Raw genomic sequence first — 23638 nt, 5'->3', positions numbered from 1 at the left:
GCAGAACGCATGTGGAAGCGTTTATATATGCAAACACACTATGCCCCAGACCTGCATTAATCCCATCACTCAGAAAAAAGTCTGCAAACTCACACTATACAAACATTCCCTCAAATGCACACTTATACACAAAAGCTCACACTCACTAAATTATTGTTGCCCTCTTGGGAAATATGTTGGGAGAGCAGGACCTGGCCAGCTGGCTAAACCATCATTCATCAGTGTTTTGGTTACATTTCTTAACTAATGAAAACTTTCCGTGTTTTGTTGTTAGACCTTAAATTACAACTTCCTGTTTTTACTCCTTTAAATACCACCAATGTCCTGTTAACGTACTGCTGATGTTAATCATCCTCAGCATTCAAAACCATCCTCCATGGTTATTTTCTCTCCCTGAATACTTTACAATAAATGTTAGCACCAGTAGTGTTTTCCTGTTAGCATTTGTTTAAAGCTAATTCACCATTGACTCACACTTTTTCCTTCACTGTGAAAATGAGTATGTAATTTTATAACCCTTGAACATTGTCCCTTAACTTACTCAACTTTGCTGTGTCTCCAGTGTTTAGGAAGGTTGACAACCTGTCTGAGGAGGAGTCCGTCTACCACAAGAAGATCTCCAGGGTTCAGCAAGGAATAGCGGGTAAAGTAGCTAGAATGACATAGAAATGGTAATTTATATTAAGTAATTGTGGCCTCAAAGTCCTAAACATAATGTGGAAACAACAGCACACAAAAAGTTATTCAAGGTTTTTGAGTAATAACTATAATAAAAACCTGTTTTTTAATCCAGAATTTCTTTATTGAATTTTTGCACAGAATTGAACAGAATTACAGATTGATGAAGGATATTAGCAAAAGCGAAGAACTTCTGTTAATAATATACCAAGTCTAACTCACCCAGCACACCTACAACATAGTATTTCCACCCACCCCAGCTCCCAATCACTCACACTGCACGTTCAAACAAACAAAGTAGCCAACCAAAAAAAACAAAACAAAAAACACAAAGGGGAAAAGGGTGGGAGCACAGTTAGTTTGCAGTTTCTGCATCAATAGTCAGCGAGTCAATGTATCCTAAGAAGAAGGGATGCCATGTCTGTTTTTTCTACTTTTTGGAATAGTTACTTACTTACTCAATTACATTTAGTGACATTTAGTATCTTCCCATCTGCTGAGCTCCTGAACAGCTACTAAATGGACCTTGCGGTGTGATTGTTTTGTCAGCTACATAGACCCTGCATAAGTACCAGGGGTTTTAAGGTCATTCATGAAGTGTGAAGCAATACAGATGATTGAATGTAATGTCCTCTTGTAAAACAGACATGTGGTAACCAGAAGCTTCAATATAGATCATATGCAGACATCTTGTTATCTATCCTGCCTCACTGTCTCTCTTTTACTGTCTCTCATCTCTCCACCTTTTCTTTCTCTGACTTCATTTCTCAGATCTGAGCTCTTCCTCTAACTGTTCAGGCTGTCTGGATGTGACTCTGTACAGCGAGGAGATCAGCAGGCTGAAGAGAGAGTTTGAAGACATCCAGAAGATGATACTGGGACAGGAGCAGGTACCGTATGGTGAATCACAAAACCAGCTTAAGAGACAAAAGTGACTTCAAGTTGTTTGTTTTGATCAAACTATAGTCCAACCCAAGGATGTTTAATTTGTGAAGATCTAAAAGCAGAGAAGCAGCAAATCCTCACATTTGAGTTTTTTTATAACCCCCAACAAAAAATTGGATACAGCCTGTGACTCCTTTCATTTCTGATCTCTGACCCCTTCCAGGTCCTGGACCAGGCCTCCCAGACCCAGTCCGCCCTAAAGGCCACCAGCAACCGGTTGACACGTGATATGCAAAACCACCTCATGTCGATCAAACTTCTCAACCAGTCGCTGGAAAGATACCTGGATCGGGTGGAGGGCTGGAAGGACGTGATTGAGGAAACTGAGGAGAAAATGAAGACGTTGACGGAGGATCAGTATGACATCAAAGCTACATCACAGCAAGTTAACATGACAGTGGCACTCAGGTGATTGAAAAGATGCAGGGAACAGACAGATGGCCCAAAACTGTTTGACTTGTATTTTATATATTTAGATACACATAATGACTGTGTGTGACGCATGAATTCTGCTTTATTGTGACAGCAAGCTTTGCAGGTACATTTGCAGTTTTGGAAAAGTACAATAAACTACAAATGTGGACACTCACATGAATAGATATGTATAGAATTTCCAAAACCTTTATCACAACAATTTTTTAAATATTTTTAGATTTAATCTCAATCCTGAGATCAAAAAAACATTTTGGTTGTAATCATATTTAGTCAAATTCATGCTTTTAATTTTTAGTAAATGTTTAATCACAAATCACACCTGTTCTAAAGACAGTCAGTGATTTAATTTGGTCATTTTTAGGCCTTAGTGGTAGCATAGTTCTAGATTGTGTTATAGTCCCAGTTTTTACAGTATCTTTTACAAACATTTGAAACAAAAATAACCAGAAGATGTTGCAAACAGACACACATTTACATTTATTTGTCATGGAGCGATTCAAAATTGACAAGACCTCTTATCAAGCTTCTCAAAGTGCCATTTTAGTCTTAAGTGCTAAAAATTCATGAAATTTACTCCTACTTTCAAACTTAAGTATAAAAGTAAGTTATCAAATTTCTTAAAGCTTAGAATCACTCTTACTCTTCCAGTTATTTAAGACAGCTTGAGGGGTCTCTCAAGTGGTTAGGAGATGCCAGTAGGGGCTTGTGATGGCATTGTTGAGACAGAGACATGCGCAAATCTTTCAGGAGAAGGATAATATTTCGGAATTATGACACGCCATTAATTATACACCATAGTTTGGACAGAGCAGGGATCATCCATGTCAGAGATGACACTTTGTTTATTTGCCACAGGACAAATGTAGCAATGCAATGCGGATGATTTGAGGACATCGCAACCTTCTATAAGCAGAATTGTCATGGAAGCAATTATGGCACTTAAAGCTTCACTCATTGTCACTCGTTTCATTGACTTCCCAACAACACCCCTCGTAGCCAGCTTCACAGGCACAATTATTGGCACTCATATAAGGATAAACTTTTTTTAATCTTTCATTTCATGTGTATTTCATATGTATATCATATCACATATGTTCTTAAAAATACGTTATTATCAAATGTGTGTTGAATATAAATTTCTCTCAAGAATTTCACCATTCTATGTGAATTTATCTGATGATTTTCAGTGCCTACATCCAAAATCCCGTTTGCGGCACAGCAATGTGTCGTGAATCAGCACTAAGACTGACACTTGAAGATTTAGTCCTACACTTCACTTAAATTAGGACAGAGATGCTTGATACGTAACTTTTAAGTGCAGCTTTGACTCGAGAATTTTTTTACTCTTAAGTCAATTCTTGGCAGTGTTCTTATGAGTAATTCTGAGAAGCTTGATAAATACGGGCCCTGATCATCAAATGTGTGTAGCAGCAATGATGACATACATCAGAGGTCACTAATAGGCGGACCGCGGTCCGGATCCTCTCCAGACCACCGACCTACAGCCGATTTATTATTGAGACTTACTACCTCGTGACGGAGCGTTTCTATTTTAACCCGCGCAGCTTTTCTAGCATTTACTGTACTGGTTTAGCGGCCCAGGAAACTCACAGACCAATCGCATGTGCTCTAATCATCTCATGTGACGCTGCTCAGCCAATCAAATCTGTGCATTCGAGTCGAGTCCGCGATAGTGATGGCAAGTTCGAGTCTTTTGACAGACTCGTTCATTCAAATCTCGTTCATTAAAATGAACTAATCTTTTTTTGAGTCATTTCGTTCATTTCGTTCATTTGAACTAGGCTGGTTATTGCGGCGCTGCAGCTCTCTAGTGGGCGATTAAAAAACAGCGCCGTTCTCAAACACGGAAAGGCTGCCTGGCTTGCTTTATTTGACAAAGAATAATGAACAAATTCACCTCTTGATTACTGTATATCATCATTATATAAACCCCCCTGGGCCCACAACCAAATTCAAACCATGTAAAAACCACAGAAATATGTTGTCAATATGTAATCACCACTACTCCGGCTAAATCCTTCTATTTTCTTTCCCGAGTAGTATACAACCAGACCAGCCACATGAGGCTTATGTATATAATTACTATCATTATCTCTGAAGTGCTCATTCATACAGCAGCCTAACGTCCCTATCCATGAGTAAAATATTAATATCAGATTTGCAGTAAATATATTGAAGTAATAATTTTACACTATATGAATAAACACACTCTTATTAAAATTCAACCAATTTAAAAATAATCTGGATCAAGCCACCAAGTTCTTAAAGAACTCCAGCACAGAGAGAGGAACAGAGAAATAAACACATATAAACGCAGCAGTTTGGCAGGTCTGGATGCAGAATGGGCCACATCAGGTCCGGATTCTGCAGACAGAGAAACACACATGAGCACATCGCTCTCAAACACAGCAGGTTGTTCACCAGTCACGAGATGTGAAACAACAGCACGGCTCTGTTGGTAAATAAAAAGGAAAAGTTACGTTGCATTCTCTGGCGGACCTGGATCAGCTGTTTACAGAGCTAACGCCAACGTTGCTACGTGCTTTTAATGTTTTAATGACCGGGTCTGTTTGTTTTGGAGAGGAGACGACCTCGGAGGTAATTCGGCTCCAGGTAGAAATCTGTCAGGGCTCTGAAGTGGACCCAGAACAACTCTCATCAGCTTTAACACTATAGGACTAAAGTTACACAGTTATGATTTAATGAAGTCAGTTTGCTCTTGTCAACGTCTTGTCTTCATCATGGAAAAAATGGTTGTCGAAGTTGAATAAATTTCATTACATTTTTTGTTAATAAAATTAACATCGCTCCAGTTTTCATATGATTTCATCCTCGCAATGCTAGATTACAATCAAGCCTTGTTGTAGATGTAGATGTGGGGATGAACTTTTAGTGGACTGGCCTTGTGGGAACTTAATCAGCGGCTGGAAGTAGGCATAAAGCCAGACACATAACCACAACTGCAATTTTTTTGACAATCCTCATAAGCAATTTATTATTCATGAAGGCAACTTACAGTAAGAATAACTGGGATTTCCCATTTGAAAAGAGCACAGTTGTGACTTGGTTGCAGCACGCATAATGCTGATTTAAACCTGTTGTATATGACCGATGGTGTTTATCATTTACCTTTTTTTGAATTGTTTTGAAATACTACCATAAATTTCAATGGGGTGGAAATATGTTTTGCAATGTGTAAATAATTTATAAACAAGGAAGACTTATTTTATTTTGTTTAAATGCATGTGGGTTAATTATTTAGATAGATAGTTGAAGTAGTGGTTTAATAAAATATCTACTGATCATACAGTTTTTGGCTTCTTCCAGATTGTTTGTATAAATGAACAGCAAAAAAAAAACAATGTGACCACAGCCTGATGTTTTATCTACTTCACCTCACACGTCTTCTGTGTTTTTCTCTGCTCTCAAGTACAATGTGGATAGATGCCCTGCAGAGAAAAGCAGATGAGGAGACTCTGGTCCTCCAGAAGTTGACCACCGACTGGCAGAACTACAGCCGAGTTCTGAGTGCAATCAAATCCAACACGAGCAGCACCACGCAAAACATGCGCTCACTCCAAAACAACGTTGTAGCAGATCACCAGAGAATCGCCATGTCCACCGAGGTGTACTACGACCTCACCCAGCAGGTATGTGTGTGTTTGCAGCACAGAACACCTGCCAGATGTACAAAAAATGTTTTTAGGAAAAAGAAGAGTTGTGATTGTTTGATTGATACAGCATCTATGAAGAGCACAAGGGTTTTTGTGGATAGGAATTTGCAAGAACATACTGTGAATAAGGAATAGTACTGTTCAATATGCATAATTTAAGGGTTAGGGAAAAAAAGTGCATCTACAGCTTAAACATTTGTCTTTCAAAAACCCCTTGGCTGAATCCTGTTATTGTGTGGGAGTGTTCTTGTACTTGCACACCAATTTGGAGACCAATTTGAACCTGGAACGTGCTGACATTTTGGCCACTTCTTACCTAATAAAAAGTCTGTTTGATGGTTTGGTTTTAGAAATACAGCTAAAATGTTTTAAAGTTGTGGTAAGGTTTGGGAATAGTGATGTGATGGTTGAGCACTATGTAATGCATTAGCATATATCCTTAAGTAGTGGCTTTTAAATACCTCAGTGGCAGAGAGAACCAGGACTTTTATTTGGAAAAGGCAAACATTGGACATAGGCCTTTCCCCCTGCCGCCAAGTTTATGCAGACTCAAAACTTCTGCCATATTTACCTGTTGTCTTGATAAATTGAGTGTAATGTAAATAATAGTCAGTCCTACAACAGTCATGTCATTCTCACCTAAGAGAAATGTTGTCGTTTCCTTTTAGAGTTTTCCTGATCAATGTTAAGCTAACGTGAAAGCAACTCACTTTTTCACATTAACAGTCTTCAAGCCTGCCTGTGATTGGCAAGCATTAAATGTGAAATCCCTACTGGAGGTGTTTAGTTTAAATGACAGCAACTTAACTTCGATCGTGAAAAACAGAAATGTGGAAAAACTTCAATAAATAGATTGATGAAACTATTTCTATATCAGCAACGTGGTATGACATGACTCTGTTGTATTAATTGAAGTAGTACTATGGAGAGCTGTTGTAGGCTACAGGTAATTTCACTCCTCTCAGTGATTGTTAATGACCGGCCATTATATGAAAATGTACGGTTTGTCAGCAAGGGTCTTGACAAGTAAAGAAATACAACATATAGTATGTTTGTATTTTCTCCAGGTGATGAACCTACAGATGCAGCTTGACAATGTGACGTCTTTCATGGACGAACACGAGGAGAACATGCATGACCTTCACTACCATTCCAGGTAACAAACACACACACACATGCAACACACACAACATGCAGCCACAGAAAGAGTATTACCATTCCAGAAATGTAAAAACTCACAATGTATCTGTCCTCTTTAGGTATTATGAGAACCGGACAGGTGAGCGTTTCTCTGCATTGGATGGTCGTCTGAAGTCCATCTCGATGGAGATTGAAACGATCTCCTCCAGCATCAACGCCACCGTCAGCCACGTTCAGAGCATGTACAAGTACATCAACATCGAGAGCTCCTCCTGTCAGAGTCGCATGGGCAGACACACAGAAGATCTACAGGTAGTAACCACAGAAGAGTTTTTTCTTATTGCTTTGATGTAACAAAAATGTGACAAAATGTGACAAAAATATGCAGGTTAGAGCTTAACGCGTGCATAGTAAGATATTATATATATATAAAAAAACATCCCCCTCATCCTCAAGCTCGGGTCCTCTGCCAGAGGGCTGGGAGTTTGAGGGTTCTGCACAGTATCTTCTGGACAGAGACCTCTGATGTTTTACCTGGAATCTGCTGTAGCCACTCTCCCAGTTTGGGGGTCACAGCCCCCAGTGCTCCCATTACGACTGGCACCACTGTTGCTCTTACTTTCCACATCTTTTCTAGCTCCTCTTTCAGCCCTTGGTAGTTCTCAAGCTTCTCGTGTTGCTTCTTCTTGATGTTGCTGTCGCTTGGGATTGCAACATCTATCACTGCAGCCTTCTTCTGCTGTTTGTCGATCAACATGATGTCTGGTTGGTTAGCCATCACCAGTTTGTCAGTCTGGATCAAGTCCCACAGGATCTTAGCTCGGTCATTCTCAACTACCTTAGGTGTCCTCCATTCTGACCTTGGGACTTCCAGCCCATACTCATGGCAGATGTTCCTGTACACTATGACAGCTACCTGGTTATGGCGTTCCATGTATGCACTTCCTGCCTGCATCTTACACCCTGCTGTTATGTGTTGTACTGTCTCAGGGGCATCCTTGCACAGGCCCCAGACCCCAGCCTCTATTGATCTTGTACTGAGTGCCTGTTCTTGTGCATGATTAGTGCTTCTGTGCTGTCCTTTGTGCCGCACAATGGCTTGTCCCTCCATGAAGGTTCTTCGTCTTCCTTGTCCTCACCCTCGGGTTTCTGCCCTTCATCTTTGGGGGCCATCTTCCTGATGTACTCCTGGATCTTTGTCGTTTCATCCTGGACAGTGGTCTTAACACTCACTAGCCCTCGGCCTCCCTCGCTACTTTTGGTGTACAGTCTCAGGGTGCTGGATTTGAGGTGAAACCCTCCATGCATTGTGATGAGCTTTCTTGTCTTGATGTCAATGGCCTCTATCTCCTCTATTGTTCCACTTCGGAACAGGTATCCGTAGCCAGTCTTTGTGATGATCTGGCCGAGGGGGTTCAGGCCTATGCAGAACAGCACACTTGAAAAGCGTCATTTTGGTAAAAATCTAAGGTACCTTTCCATAGACGCACCTCTCCTGTCTGTGATCCAAATGGTATCGTCTACATCCAACATTAGACACACCCCTCACCTGACTGCCAGTTCATGGATTTAATTCCGGCCACATATGTGATTGGTTGTCTTTTTATCATCCTTAAATGTTCTTTATTCTCCCCCTCTCTTTTGTGCAGAACCTAAACAACACAGTCTTGTTACTCCTGCACTTGGCCGACACACTGAGACAGCAAAACATGTTGCTGAATGTCCGACTGGATGTGGATGTCAGGAACCTGTCCATGGTGATGGAGGAGATGAAGCTTGTGGATGTTCACCATACCCAGCTCATAAAGAACTTCACTATAGTAAAAGGTACAGTAGATATTGTCATGTAAAGTACGTGAGATTCACAACAGTTCATGTATACTTTATTTTTTTAACTTCACCTCATTATCCTCTCTTTTAACAGGTGCTCCTGGACCACCAGGGCCCAAAGGGAACCGTGGTGAGACTGGCTCAAAAGGACCCATGGGACTGACTGGGAGCAAAGGTGACCGAGGCCCTATAGGAAGCCGTGGATCTGTTGGAGAGAAGGGTTCTATTGGGCCCAAAGGCGCACCAGGTGAAACAGGCCCCAGTGGCAATAAAGGGGCAGTAGGAATCAAAGGATCAAAAGGGTCTCTTGGTCCTCCAGGACCACCTGGTGAGAAGGGCCAGAAAGGAGATATGGGCCTCACCGGTGTAGATGGCGTCCCAGGACCCACAGGGCCTGCGGGGATCCAGGGTCAGGCAGGACTACCAGGCATCATTGGGCCACCAGGACCAAGGGGAAAAACAGGGCCAACAGGCCCACCTGGACCACCCGGAACACCTGGACCTCCAGGCTTGCCATACCCACATGACCGAATCAACACCCAGCAGCGGACCGTGACGGCTGGTACTGGGCCCAAGAAACAGTAGAAAGATGGACTCAGAGGTGATTTGTGTGATTTGAGAGATATAAACTGAAAGAATACAATCCGTTGTGACTGGAGACGCAATAATCCATTTTTTTATGGGATTACGCAAGATAATTGAGAACTTTATGAACAAATGCAACTAATTAAAATTGGAGATGGGGATTTAAAGGAGGCATTCCCCTGATATTATGACATGGCCACATGAAATGAACCAAGAGGAAGGTCTAAAAAATGGAAAACATAACTGCTGCCACAGACTGAACTGAGAAGTCTAAAAGAAGACTATCCAAGGCCTGAAATTGAGCGCTTTTTGGAAAGACCTTCATACATGGGTCTCATAACTACTTTTGATGATTGTTTTCTTGTAGACCAAAGCCAAAGACAACCCAAATACAACAATCCCTTTATAAGAATTATATTGTGTTAATTTTTTTTATTACCAGAATTAAAACCTTGTCTTAGATGGTGAGATCAATAGGAATAAAAATACATCTTTGGGGAATTTTAAGTCTTGTCTAGTTGAATGTACTAGAAGCAAATAATATGTTTGAGGTCGTCAAGCCACGAAAACCTCATGGGAAATAAAATAAAAAGGAAGGCTGTTAACCACAGATTTCGACTAAAGTAGTGGTCTTTTCCCTGTTTGGACTACTCAGAGGTTTACATTCCAATGCACTACTATATGGGCACAGTAAAGTTACATTATGAAACAGTGACACATCCTTTTTGTTTCCCATTTTTAAATTGTAAAAACTAAAGTCAGCTTATCTTTTGTCATTTCAGAGCAGGTACTCTGAAGACTTGTCTTTCATCTAGAAACTGGGCAAAATTGAAGAATTCATGCCCCCTGAATTTAAAATGGAGTGCTCTGGTGACCTTTGTTTTACATTTTATGGGACATTTGCTTCTTTAGTTGCTGTAAGAATGTAGAAAGTAATAAGGAACTCTCTTGTTGACTCCTGTTGATCAAACAGTTTGGGAAATACACTCATTCACTTTCTTTTTGAGAGTTTGATGAGAAGATAGATACCACACTGTGTGCGGCTGCTCGAGCCAGGAGGTGAGTAGTTTAGCTTAGCATAAAGACTGGAAGCAGGGAGAAACAGCTATTGTGAATCTGATAGTGCCATTGCTGCCATCATCACATTTTACAATCAAGATACACCATTAGATTTAGAGGTGTTGGCAGGTGTAGTTTTGAACATTGGAGGAAGTCAGACTAGCTGTTTACCTCTGCCTCCAGTTTTTATGCTAAGCTAAGCTAATTGCCTCCCGCTTCATATCCATACCTTATGCACAGACATGAGAGTGGTACAAATCTTCTCATCTAACTCTTGGAAAGAAAGCAAAGTGTATTTTACAACATGTATTCCTTTGAGAAGTATGAAAGATGGAAAGGTCATTACTCTAGCTCATCACATAAATGAATAGTACTATTTGTAAACATGTCAAGTAATAAAATTAAACATTCACAAGTGGTTGTGATAGCGTAATGACTTATAAGAGGGTTTGGGTCTTATGATACACACGTAAATAATCTTTTATAGCTCACAATTATTTTTTTTTACAAAAAAGGGAAACATACTATTTTGTAAACGTGTGTTGTAATGAAATGCGACTGGCTTGCATTGAACTTCAATAAAGTTTTTTTGAACAGCCTGGTTCTTGTCAGTATCCTACTGAACTTCCAAAGCAGAGTACTATTGTTGCCCCTGTGAAGGAAAGGGAGCGGTCATTAATTCAAAACACATGTCAACCCCTCCCATTAGATTTTTGAGGTTTGCTGCCACAGACTCAAAGATATTCGATTGTCTAGATTTACCCTGTTGTGCCAACATAGGTACACTAAAAATGTGCCCTATAATAACATTTTTCAGTTTAGAATTTAGTAAAGTATAGGGTGCAGATATCTAATAAATAAGAACAAAAAAAATACCTTTTTGATATGCCCAAAATTACCTGTTGTATGTTTTATAAAGCAAAGCAGTTATCTTCTTCAAAATACTTTTAAGAATAATTTAATGTGAGCATGATTGATCAACAATCAGCAAACATGAATAGCAGAAACAGGCTTATTTAGATGTTTTGTTGTAGAACAGCTGATGACCTCCCTGTGGTGACAGTGCAGATCTCCGCTGGATGTTATTTTCCCAGTGTTTCCCCCACTTTCTCAGTGCTGGAACGTGACAGTCCTTGTGGGATGTGAGGAACCTGATCTCCAACAAAAACTTCCTTCAAGAATCCACCCAAATCCCTTATTCCTGCAGTCCCCATGACCATTCTTTTAGAGCATGGAACATTTGCTCTGAATCACTAGCAGTTTTGACCTCAAAAACCTGACGCAAAAGTGTAAAATTGCTGCTATTTTTGATTTATGAAGCATGAAATATAGCTGAGATCGACATCCAGTATTAGTCTTATCCATCGTCAACCGCTTATCCTGCGTACAGGGTTGCGGGGGGCTGGAGCCAGTCCCAGCCGACGTCGGTCGCCAGTCCATCACAGGGCCACACATAGACAAACAATCAGTCACACTCACACTCACACACACATGTGTTTGGACAGTGGGAGGAAGCTGGAGCACCCGGAGAGAACCCATGCAGACACCATGCAAAATCCACACAGAAAGGCAGGGACAACAACCTTCTTGCTGTGAGGCGACAGTGCTAACCACTGCACCACCGCACCACACAGTATTAGTCTTATGTGGGATAAATGCTTATAGGCTACTTTATTCTCACTTTAGACCTCCTTAAATCATACCAGAACCATTTCTCTGGTTTTTGGTCTTAGACTTTTAGTCTTAACTTGTGGTGAGGGTAACCTGCAAGTGAATCTCAACGATTCCCACATGTGAAGCCATAAATCACCAGGGGCCTCATGTATAAACGCTGCCCATGCACAAAAAGGTTAAGTACGCTGGTTGGCACGCACACGCAGGATGTATAAAAATGAACGTGATGTGAGAATGTGCGGGCCCTCCGCAAACATTTCTCTGACTGTCAGTAAACTCCAAAAGCGTCTCCACTCCAGTTACTGTGCATATATCGATGAGGTAGTCAAACAAAAACTTGATTATGTCTGTTAATACACAATAAAAGTTTGATCATGTTTCTAGTGGTTTAATAGCCTATCAAAATAAAATTGAATGTGAGAGGAATATATGATGATGCCTCTCACATATTTAATTTCACTTCATATCATGTTATCACTTTATCATAAAATGTCTGGAAATAAAGCCAGGGACAGTTCTCCCATAATCGCTACACTACATAGGCCTAGTCATCATCAGTCCTCATGATGCAGCAAAACCAACATTAAAAATGTGTTGACCTGTCTAACCTCCATCTTTAAATGATCTCCCAGGGTGGGGGAGACCACTGACTGCAGCTATCACTTTGGCGAGGTGTAAAGCCTACTCTGTATGACTGCTGGAAACATATAAATACTGCGTGACTTTCATATCAGTTACAGTAACATGCAGTGGATTTGGATAGTCAGCCAGCCACAGTCCCGATCAAACTGAGGTTCACTTAAGTAATATGGGAAAAAAGGCAGTGTAACCAAGGCTTGTTTAAATTGGCAGGGATCACTTCTTAATTTCAGGTTGCACTGTACACCGCATGCTTACTTGCAAGGTAAATTTGAGAACTTAAAAACTGCCAAAGGTCACCAGAGAGGGAGCTTAATTATTGTTTTTCTACTTTTCAGTGGCTTTTATTAAGTGACTATTACAGTGGCTAAACATCTCTAATCCTAGACACCACAAATGTTCCTCATGATGAAAAGATCTATATTGTGACCTTTTTGGTGACTCAGAAAAGCAGCATTGTTTTTATCTTTTTGCTGTTTATTCAGTGGGTTTTGAAAAGGTATCATTAACGTTAAGGTAGTATACTTTTGTGAAACTACAATAGCGAAATTAAGGATGAAACATGAAAATCTCCAACATGGACAGAGAGAAAGATAGCAGCTCTTTGGTCTGTCAAAGGAAGTGCAGAAGTGTGAGAGTAGGGCATAGTGTTCTGTAGCTGTGGTGAAAAACACCAGGCCGAGCCAGCATAAACCCCGGGGCCAGATGTGCTTGCTGGAACCTCTGCCAGGCCTTACTTTCCTAGGTGGAATATGTGTCACCACTTTACATTCAACAGGCTTCACAACAGGCTGAAAGTTTAAACTTCATAAACTTTTTTTTCCTGAGTCATTAATTACCAGGATGTAACACTTCTCTGCCCCTCTTTCCACATGAACACTTTAGGGCTGATTGGCTGTGAAGTGGATTGAGTAGCTGTGATGTTCTGTAATAGAGTAATGGTTTGTTGCCTAATGCACCCCACAGGACCAGTGCTTTCTGCTGACTCAGTGATGTGATGTAATGCCTGCACATGGCTGAAATGAGATCAACATTTTGCAGCATGGCTCGTTGGATAGCAATATTGGTCTTTCGGTCCTCCACTTTGATCTAGATTGTCATGAAATTTGGTTCCGACATTCATGGTTCCCACATGATGAATCCTACTGACTTTTGTGATCCCCTGGCTTTTTCTGTGAAATGTCTCCAGAACTATTGGTACAGATATTCACATTACCCTCAGCATAAATTGTAATACAAAAACGTTTTATATAGGCCGACAACACTGGCAATTGAACCCTTATATTTTTTCTGGTGCCAATAAATTAATATTTGCACCACTCAGACATATAATAACTTTGTAATGCAGATCAATTAATTTCCAGCTTTTCTCTTCTGTCAGTGAAGATGAAAATGTACATTGATCTCCAGACAGAAAAGTATACGTGTTCAGAATTATTTCTCTTTATATTTCCCATTTAAATGTCATACTTTCTCTCAGCCTTCTGTCACAAGGACATGGGAGACATTACCTAACCTGGACCAGCATACACACTTACACATATGCACATATACTAATACAATTTGAGACGTTAGCTAACTGTTGACTTGACAGGCCCCCAAAGAGCTCATTACGTAGACAGCTGTAAAAACACATTTGGCCTTTTACTCTGGCTCAGGTAACCATTTTTCTTTGTGTGTGTGTGTGTGTGTGTGTGTGTGAGATCACACCTCTTGCAATGTGCGCAGTGAGTCAGCAGTTAACTCTGAAAATGAGTATTTGGGCGTATTTGAAGTACTGAAAAGGAGTAGTCCCCACACTAAAGAGACAAAATCCAGAGTATTAAATGATTGAGGTGTGGTTAAGTTTACTAAAAAATATTTAAAGAAAGGGAACAAATGTTTTCAAATACGCCTTATTTTGTCATTTAGGTATGAGTATTGGTTGGATAGATGGAGGAATTGATTCTTAAACTTTGGGTTGCTGTAATCCAAATTAAGTTGAGAGTGCAGGTTGGCTGCAAACTCATGTTACTGTTCCCTCGATGTAGTTTTAAAACAATGAGTTTTTTAAAAAGGGCTGATACAATCTAGATATAAGATGCATACAAGCGGGAAGCTTCCGGTCTGAATCCAACGCAGAAGTCCCTTAAACCTGCATTCTATTAAACGGCCAGCAGGGGGCGACTCTTCTTGCAAAAAGAAGTCCATTAGAAATAATGGTAAAATGACCCTATTTCTCACCTGATTTATTACCTCAATACTTTCAAAATGAATTTATGGTCTCAATTGCTAGTTTCAATTCTTCTTCAATACGACATGACGTTCATTTCAAAATTATGTTCCCATTTAGAGGAAATTCAACCATAAAGCAGAGTATGTTTCAGGGCGGGATTATCTATTATTTAAAAGTCGTTACCATGGCGACCTGTCAATCAGGATAGAGGTGACTCGTACCTGCGGCACAGCGTAAATTTAACCTGTGCCGTTGAAAAAGCTCATTAGGAGTTGGCTGTTCACTTTCTCTGGTGAGTACATTTAGTCTGTTGTTCGCTAGACAAAGTTGACAGCCCAGTTAAGGTGAATTACAGATGCACCTAGCTAAGCAAGCTAGCTAGCTCCACACACAGCCATTTGCTCCACCGTCTCATCCAAATAGGGTCACGTTCGGTGCCGCTGGTTGCAAAAACTCAACATGGCGGCGCCCTATTGGTCAGACTCGAGGCTTCAAAACGGCAGTCCACAAACCAACAGGTGACATCACGATGACTACGTCCACTTCTTATATACAGTCTATGGATGCGTATCATTGGGAGCATATCATGTATCCCTTACCACACACATATATGTGTTTCCATTAACCAGATCACAAATCTGATTGCAATCCATCTTTATTTTCTACTACATGCAAATCAGGGTCAGCCCTCCTCCATTCCACAGGGACATGGTAATATGTGGAGGGATTATTGGGTCAGAACTAAAACTAAAAGTCTAAAACTAAAAGTCGAAATCAAAAATGAATTTGGTATTTAGAATTGGGCATTTAGTCATTTAGCCATTTAGGATTGGGGATTTGGTATTTAGGATAGGGCATTTTGTATTTAGGATTGGGCATTTGGTATTTAGGATAGTGTCACGATTTGTGTGGTGAGGCAGGTTTGTGGACCCAAATGCAGACACGGGAAACAGGCAGGAACAGTTCAAATGGTTTATTAAACCAAAAGCGAGCACACTTACATTTGAGTGGCATTTTGAGAGTCCAAAAACAAGGTAATCCAACAAAAATCCAAAATCCAGGGAAACAGGGTGACACGACTAGTAAGGCAGGCTGGCAGGACAACACACAGCAACACGGGACAGAGCGTAAACACGCTACAATGACCGGATGAGGACTGAAGAGAAACACCAAACATATATACACCAGGGACTAACGAGCAGGGCGGGAGCAACACAGGTCACACACATGAGACTAACAAGACACAGGCAGGCAGGGAGAGAGGAGGTGATGCAGGTAGTGTCCTCTGTTTCTGATTAGCGGATGTCTATCAGGCCTCAACGTTACATCCATACAGGTGCTGGTCATATAATTAGAATATCATCAAAAAGTTAATTTATTTCAGTAATTCCATTAAAAAAGTGAAACCTGTATAATTTATACATTCATTCCACACAGACTGATATATTTCAAGTGTTCATTCCTTTTAATTTTGATGATTATATCTGACAACTAATGAAAATTCCAAAATCAGTATCTCAGAAAATTAGAATATTGTGAAAAGGTTCAATATTGAAGACACCTGGTGCCACACTCTAATCAGCTAATTAACTCAAAACACCTGCAAAGGCCTTTAAATGGTCTCTCAGTCTAGTTCTGTAGGCTACACAATCATGGGGAAGACTGCTGACTTGACAGCTGTCCAAAAGACGACCATTGACACCTTGCACAAGGAGGGCAAGACACAAAAGGTCATTACTAAAGAGGCTGGCTGTTCACAGAGCTCTGTGTCCAAGCACATTAATAGAGAGGCGAAGGGAAGGAAAAGATGTGGTACAAAAAAAGTGTCCAAGCAATAGGGATAACCGCACCCTGGAGAGGATTGTGAAACAAAACCCATTCAAAAATGTAGGGTAGATTCACAAAGAGTGAACTGCAGCTAGAGTCAGTGCTTCAAGAACCACCACGCACAGATGTATGTATGTCCAGTGTAAAGTTTCCACAGTCAGTGATGGTTTTGGGTGCCATGTCATCTGCTGGTGTTGGTCCACTGTGTTTTCTGAGCTCCAAGGTCAACGCAGCCGTCTACCAGGAAGTTTTAGAGCACTTCATGCTTCCTGCTGCTGACCAACTTTATGGAGATGCAGATTTCATTTGCACACAGTGCCAAAGCTACCAGTACCTGGTTTAAGGACCATGGTATCCCTGTTCTTAACTGGCCAGCAAACTCGCCTGACCTTAACCCTATAGAAAATCTATGGGGTATTGTGAAGAGGAAGGTGCGATACGCCAGACCCAACAATGCAGAAGAGCTGAAGGTCACCATCAGAGCAACATGGGCTCTCATAACACCTGAGCCGTGCCACAGACTGATCGACTCCATGCCACGCCGCATTGCTGCAGTAATTCAGGCAACAGGAGCTCCAACTAAGTATTGAGTGCTGTACATGCTCATACTTTTCATGTTCATACTTTTCAGTTGGCCAACATTTCTAAAAATCCTTTTTTTGTATTGGTCTTAATATTCTAATTTTCGGAGATACTGAATTTGGGATTTTCATTAGTTGTCAGTTTTAATCATCACAATTAAATGAAATAAACATTTGAAATATATCAGTCTGTGTGTAATGAATGAATATAATATCCAAGTTTCACTTTTTGAATAGAATTACTGAAATAAATCAACTTTTTGATGATATTCTAATTATATGACCAGCACCTGTATCTGTGTAGTAATAATACCATACTAGGTCTGCCGGCTGAGACTTTATAGCTGCGCTGTTATGTTTTTCAGAGCACACAAACACTGTAAACACACACCTGTCACCTGCCCAGCATGGTGCTATTACCCAGAAACACAGCTTCTACACCTTATCTTTACAGTTTATACACACACACAGCCCACAGCGGGGTTAATAGCCGCATTTAAAACCTGCATTTACCGACAGTAACGTAACTCATGCATGTCAGCAACAGTTAGCCTAGTATAGCTAACTTGCTAATGTTATCATATCTTACCTGCTGTACTGTCCGCTGCTTTCTCGTCAGATAGATAGCCTTCCTTTCACTGTTGACTTTGTGTGTGAGGCCACATGGACAGAAATGCTGTACACTTTTAGTTATGGTATTATAAATGATACTCCTCCCTCCAGCCCTGCTCTCTTCCTCCTCTTGCTTTCATGGCGGTGTGCTGGCAGTCAGAGCTCCCCCTGCAGTCCATAAAGTGCCTCTGCGCCTCAGCCGTTCCAAACCCTCCCTGCAGCCTTTGGGCCACGCCTCCTCATTTGCATACACTACTCAATCCCCATATTCCCAATCCCCAAAACCCCAATCCCCAAATCCCCAAAACCCCAATCCTAAATCCCCAAATTCCCAGTTTTAGACTTTTAGTTTTAGTTCTGACCCAATAATCCCTCCATAGTAATACACCTCTCACTAAATGCCAAAAACACAGAGGAAGAGTAAAGTCTGCAATTAAGCAATTTAACAACAATAACAACTTAACTAGTATTAGCTAACAACAATCTCTAAACTAACACAAACACTGTAATGAATCGTATTTATGAACTACGAGAGAGACCAAAAGTTTTATCGTCTTCTCATGCTCTTACTTACTTAGTGGTTAAAAAGATCAGACATCAGATAAATGCCACAGCAGGTCTGTGGAGATTGTATTTGATCGTATAAGTATAAATTGCTGGAGCAGTTTTTCCTTGTTGCTTTAATGAGACAACAAACAATGAGAGAACAAACTTCAGTGTAATTTTAGTGTAACTTTAGCTGCCGTTATCCAACAAAGGTTGAGGTCAAGGGCAACTGAACTTGGTTGAAGATGCTAGAAGACGTTTCGTCCGTCATTCAAGAGACTTCTTCAGTTCTGCCGTTTGGCTGCCATTATAACAAGGACGGAGGAGATAGACCATGGACGATTTAGTTAGGCAGGCTATTTCCAAAGACTGCTATCTGACACAGTTACATTAAGGGAGGAACAAGAGATGGATGTATTTACACCTTGAATGCTTCTTGGATGCATTCACACTTATGTTTTTTTGAGATTGGACTGCCAGCCGATCCATCCAAGACAAAAATAAATGGGCTCTCACTGAATTAGGAAGTGCCACAGCAGCAAGAAGCACCAGTGTTCCCCGGCCTGCTGTCACACTCCACACAACATCTGAAACCTCTGTTGTGGGATGCCTCCCTGCTTAAAATCTGCTGCTTTGGGTCATATTTCACAGGTTACATGTCTGTTTTTCTGAGTCCTCCAGACATATAGAATATACTGTACATGTATGCACCTGTTTGGAAAGATAGTGTCAATGGAGAGCTGGTCAAAGAAAAAAACAACATAAATACACAAAAACCTCATACATAAGACACATAAAAATACAGACTTGCAATTTTCTTGTCAAACACCTGTGGTTACCTTGAGCACCAGCCCAGCTCCTAATCCACTCTCTAAGACTCTCTAAGAATATTTCCTCCACTAAAGAAAAAAATTACTCGCCTGCAAAACAGCTTCGTCCAGACATTCTGAAGTCACGTTATTTCAATAAGTGACCTAACATTTAATACAGAGCCTAAATTAAAGTATTATATGTTTGTTTGCTTTGCATAGCAGCAGGGGAAACTGAGGTATTGTATTATTATAACCATGTGTCTGGAGTGAAGCTGCAGCCAAATGAGGAAGCTTAGTCTGCAGTGTTTTCCTTCATTTTATTTTTGGCACATTGATCCAGCATTTATTGGCACCAGAAAAACTGTATGAACTGGTTTCGTTTTTAATGCTTATTTTATTGAAACTTATTCCTATAAAATGCTTCTTCCCAGTTATTGAAGCCTGAAAATCATAATGAGTAATACCTTAGAAACATAAATCACTACATGAAAGAGCCAAATAAGAAATCCAAATAAGCATGTCTGTTTTATGAACAATTTGTTATTTTTGTTTTTTTTATTTTTCACAAATATTAAAACAGCCCAAACGTCGAAACTTCAAAATTGTGTTGTGTTTGTCAATGGAAAAGCTCTTGGGATTTTTCATTAACATGGAACTTGGTCATCTGATTCCCTCTTTTGCAATCGGAGATGTTTTGTTTATTGACAACATTCTTTGTTCTCCAGCTTTGTAAAACAACTAATTTGAATATAAAAGCTAAAAATTCTGGGTCCTGGAAATCATCATTTCAATTTAGCAGCATGATGACGTTGTTGTGGGGTTGGTGGGTTTTTGTCTCATCACTTTTCTTGTTTGGTAAAACAAGCCAAATAGTGTGTGAGCAATGTAGAGCCCACATGGCAGACAGCTGTGGTAACAGAGAGGACAAGCCATGACAATTTCTCAACATTAAAAACCAGTAATTTGGTTATTGAAATAAAAACATATTTCTCTTCTTCATGGCCATCATCTATAAACTTCCCTCATCTCAGCCACAAAATATTTCAGACAGTTTGCAAACTCTGCCACTCATCAACAGTCAAAAGCAATTTAGCAAAGATTTACCACACATCAGGGCTTCCCCGGATTATGCAAGAAGAAACAATACAATTGTATATCACTTCAATGCTCCTGCTGGTCAATTCGTCCTCAAGCTTGCTTGTGCAAGTCCTGTCAGTGTGTCACTACAGATTATAATCAGTAAAGTAGGGCCATATCTTAAAAAACTGTGGCAGTGTCTTCTTTATCCAACTCATGTAGCAGCAGTGAGCCATGAGTTTCCAAGAAAGTAGTTTTGTGTCTTTAAAGCTCCACTAATCAATCTTTTTATATTAACAATGGATCAAATGATTATGTGTATTGTGAAAGGTGTTGCTTGTAGTGATAAAACCACAGGGGATTATCACCAACTCTGAAGTTCCTCAGAGAGTTTTAGCAACTTTCAGCTCATTGTTTTGGTTTGTTTTTGACTCAGTGATTATGTTGCTCCATATATCCTGAATGGGTAAATAGGGAACTGTTTGCTAACACGTTACTAACAACGTGATAACAATCAAATGTTGAACCACAATAAATTTAATTTCATTGTTTCCATAGCAAAGGCCAAAAACCTATCACTAAAACAACTTCTTGTTTTGGATAATGGTTGTACACTGTAGAATGTTTCTTTAAAAGCTGCACCCAACACATGGCCCTGTACAGACACACAAGTCAGACCCTTGGTTAACCCTCATCCAGTTTTTTTGGGAGGAGCTGCAGTATAAAATCCTCTCTTCATTTCCCTCCCAGTGTTTATAATAAGAGAAGTTCAGCTGTTCCGAATGGAAACTGCTGCTTACAGACACTTTATTCTGCTCTTTCTCTCTCTTCTCCTCCTCACTGTTTTACTTCAAGTGAAGCAGCAGCTCTGCCAGAGGAGGGATGTTGGTCATTTACAAATTTAAATAACCTCTCGCCTGTGTTATGCAACTAAATGCTCCATACCCTGCCATACATCTGTTTTTCTCCATACTGTAACACTACCCTTCCTACACACACTGAACATAAACATTTACTGAGACAAACACATGTGCACACAGTTACTTGGTTTTCTGGGTTTCATTTGCCCATGTAGGGAATAAAAAGGACAGGAACGCTGAATTTATTTGTTGAAAAAGAGTCATCCATAAAACTTTTTTCAAGATACCTTGAACTGCATATACATCAGTTATTATTCTTTATATTGTGACTTTTTAATCCATGAAGATTGAATATTTGCACAACTTTCCCTAAAACAACAAAAGCGATGCAGAATCAGGAAAAACACATCAGAACCATTGGCTCCTTCCACTTATTTATATTTATATGAATTGAGATTATGATAGGTCACAATTTACACTTTAACATACTGTTAAAAATCTATAAAGGTATCCAGATGAGATGTTTGCTATGTGTTAGTGCCACATCAATATGAACTACACACCGAGAAGGTGCAGCATAATAGTATTACAAACACAGCACTTCTTTAGATCCCATTAAAAAGAAAACCCTGGTTGCAAAATGTGACAAAGTATAGTTGTTTTATGTTATAAAAATGCATTTCAGCACAGATAATTATTTCCATGGGGAGCAGCAGATTATGTCAAAGCTGTAAATTGGAAAAGGGAGCCTCAAATGTCCTGGTAGCAGCTGCACAATTGTTGGTTTGTAGGAGTCAGGGGGTCCCTGAGGCAATCAACGATAATTATGGGATGTTTATATATGACATTGCCTTAAAAACACAAACATGTACGCACACTCAATCGGCCACCTACACGACACATTCTTGTGTGCACACACGGAGAACACAAGGAGAAAAAAAGACAACATTGTCCTCTGAATGGAATCAGATGTGTGTTTTCTTATTTAAGTGAAGTCTTCTAGAGTCTTAAGATCTTAAAGTATTCAGTCTTCAGGATGATGGATTTCCACTGAAAATCTACTTTACTGATAGATTTGGGTTACCGTTTTTTTTTCTGCAGGTAATTCTTTCTGTGTTGCATCACAAATCACATTTTCCTTCTTCATATTTGAACAGCCTCTTCTCGCTGTCCAAACATTCCTCTTACAGACTCGCAGGAACCTCAGCAGACCTGGCTCCCATTAGCACTTGGAAACAATTCAGATATTCCTATCTGTGATTGATTGAGAGGGCCTGTTTACCCTGGAGCCTGCTAAGTAGTCACGAGTTGTACTGCTGACCATTCCTCTATTCTGAACGGATGCCCCAAGAGGATTAAAGGAAATGTTGGCCAACGTTTTTGGCCCCTTCCTGACCCAGAGAGGCTTTATTACGCTGTCAAGGAGATGTAGTAAATGAGTGATCAAATGTCATACCTATCATGTCAGAGGTACACAATACTAACTGGCTGATACACAAACAAGATCATGCATCCAATGATATATGAGAGCAGAGAAAGGGAAAACTTCTGGGGTGGAAACGCGGGTTTGTGGTGGATTTGTTCATTTGATTTCCTATTCTGAAATTCCTATTCTTATTTCACCTAAAACAGATTTTTATGCCACCTTCAAAGTGCTGCAAACAACATCCGGTTTGCAAGAGTAAACAACAGATTAAAGGCGAATGTGGTTTTTAATGTCACATTTTTCAACATCTTCCTCCATGGTCTCATTTGTTTACCATATTTACATCAACGTATTGCTTTTAATTTGACAATGAGTAAAGTAAATGGGGGGGGGGGGGGGGGGGGGGGGGGGTTCGGACCTGTTTTATCCCCAGGATTCTTACTGGAAATAACCACAAAATCATAAACAGCTGACAGATTGAACAGCAGGGGTGCACATGCTGAAAAGAAAAATGACCTCACTGCAGAACATCACCTGGTATGTGTTAGCTGCACATTGTTAATAAGCATTTCTGATCATAAACTTGAGAGGAAAAAATCATTTGAACTAAATGTGGAGAATGCCACTGACTTCAAGCCAATGCAGTGAAATCATACTTCAAATGAAACTTTTTTAAACTGTAAGATGCTCCCCTCAATATCTGTCTGGCTCAGACAGATAGTTTCATTACTATTATTGTTTATTTTGTTTTGGCATTTTAGCCTTTGACAGCTTAGATATGGTACAATAAAGAATTGAAACAATCACGTTGCACTCATGTGGTAGGTGCCTTAAGCATTCAGTGCCTAAAACCCTTTTTATTATTGTTACCTCTTTAAGGCTGTGACATGTTGTTTGTTTAACCAAGTATAGGTATGATTTGGGAATCATAACTGATTGGACCAAGATGCAGTTAGTCCAATTTGGACCATTTAGTTTGCAGTAAGGAGATACAATCTGTGG

General features: G+C 40.1%; 1 protein-coding gene and 1 long non-coding RNA gene across 4 annotated transcripts in view; one reads left to right on the top strand and one right to left on the bottom strand.

Moving 5' to 3' along the window:
* Positions 1-10968, top strand: part of scara3 (scavenger receptor class A, member 3) — a 28910-nt gene extending 17942 nt beyond the window's left edge. The window contains exons 5-12 of the mRNA XM_046061231.1: positions 563-643; positions 1450-1568; positions 1787-2031; positions 5510-5729; positions 6821-6909; positions 7013-7205; positions 8543-8720; positions 8818-10968. Coding sequence (XP_045917187.1) covers positions 563-643; positions 1450-1568; positions 1787-2031; positions 5510-5729; positions 6821-6909; positions 7013-7205; positions 8543-8720; positions 8818-9308 — 1616 coding nt within the window. The 3' untranslated portion in view covers positions 9309-10968. The remainder of the gene's footprint in view (positions 1-562; positions 644-1449; positions 1569-1786; positions 2032-5509; positions 5730-6820; positions 6910-7012; positions 7206-8542; positions 8721-8817) is intronic.
* Positions 6-18023, bottom strand: LOC123978094. Of its 3 annotated transcripts, XR_006826863.1 has the most exons (5): positions 17893-17991; positions 6993-7165; positions 5475-5757; positions 1907-1946; positions 6-652 (listed from the first exon to the last, which is right to left on the bottom strand). It is a non-coding gene; the product is annotated as an uncharacterized LOC123978094 (long non-coding RNA). The 3 variants fall into 3 exon arrangements; XR_006826862.1 differs by lacking the exon at positions 6-652 and having other exon boundaries at positions 823-1946; positions 6993-7199; positions 17893-18023; XR_006826861.1 differs by lacking the exon at positions 6-652 and having other exon boundaries at positions 823-1946.
* Between the last annotated feature and the right edge of the window lie 5615 nt (positions 18024-23638).

Source organism: Micropterus dolomieu, linkage group LG10 (genome assembly GCF_021292245.1).
Source record: "Micropterus dolomieu isolate WLL.071019.BEF.003 ecotype Adirondacks linkage group LG10, ASM2129224v1, whole genome shotgun sequence".
Classification (NCBI taxonomy): domain Eukaryota; kingdom Metazoa; phylum Chordata; class Actinopteri; order Centrarchiformes; family Centrarchidae; genus Micropterus; species Micropterus dolomieu.
Note: the sequence above shows the minus strand (reverse complement) of the source record. Positions and strands in the feature narration are given on the sequence as shown.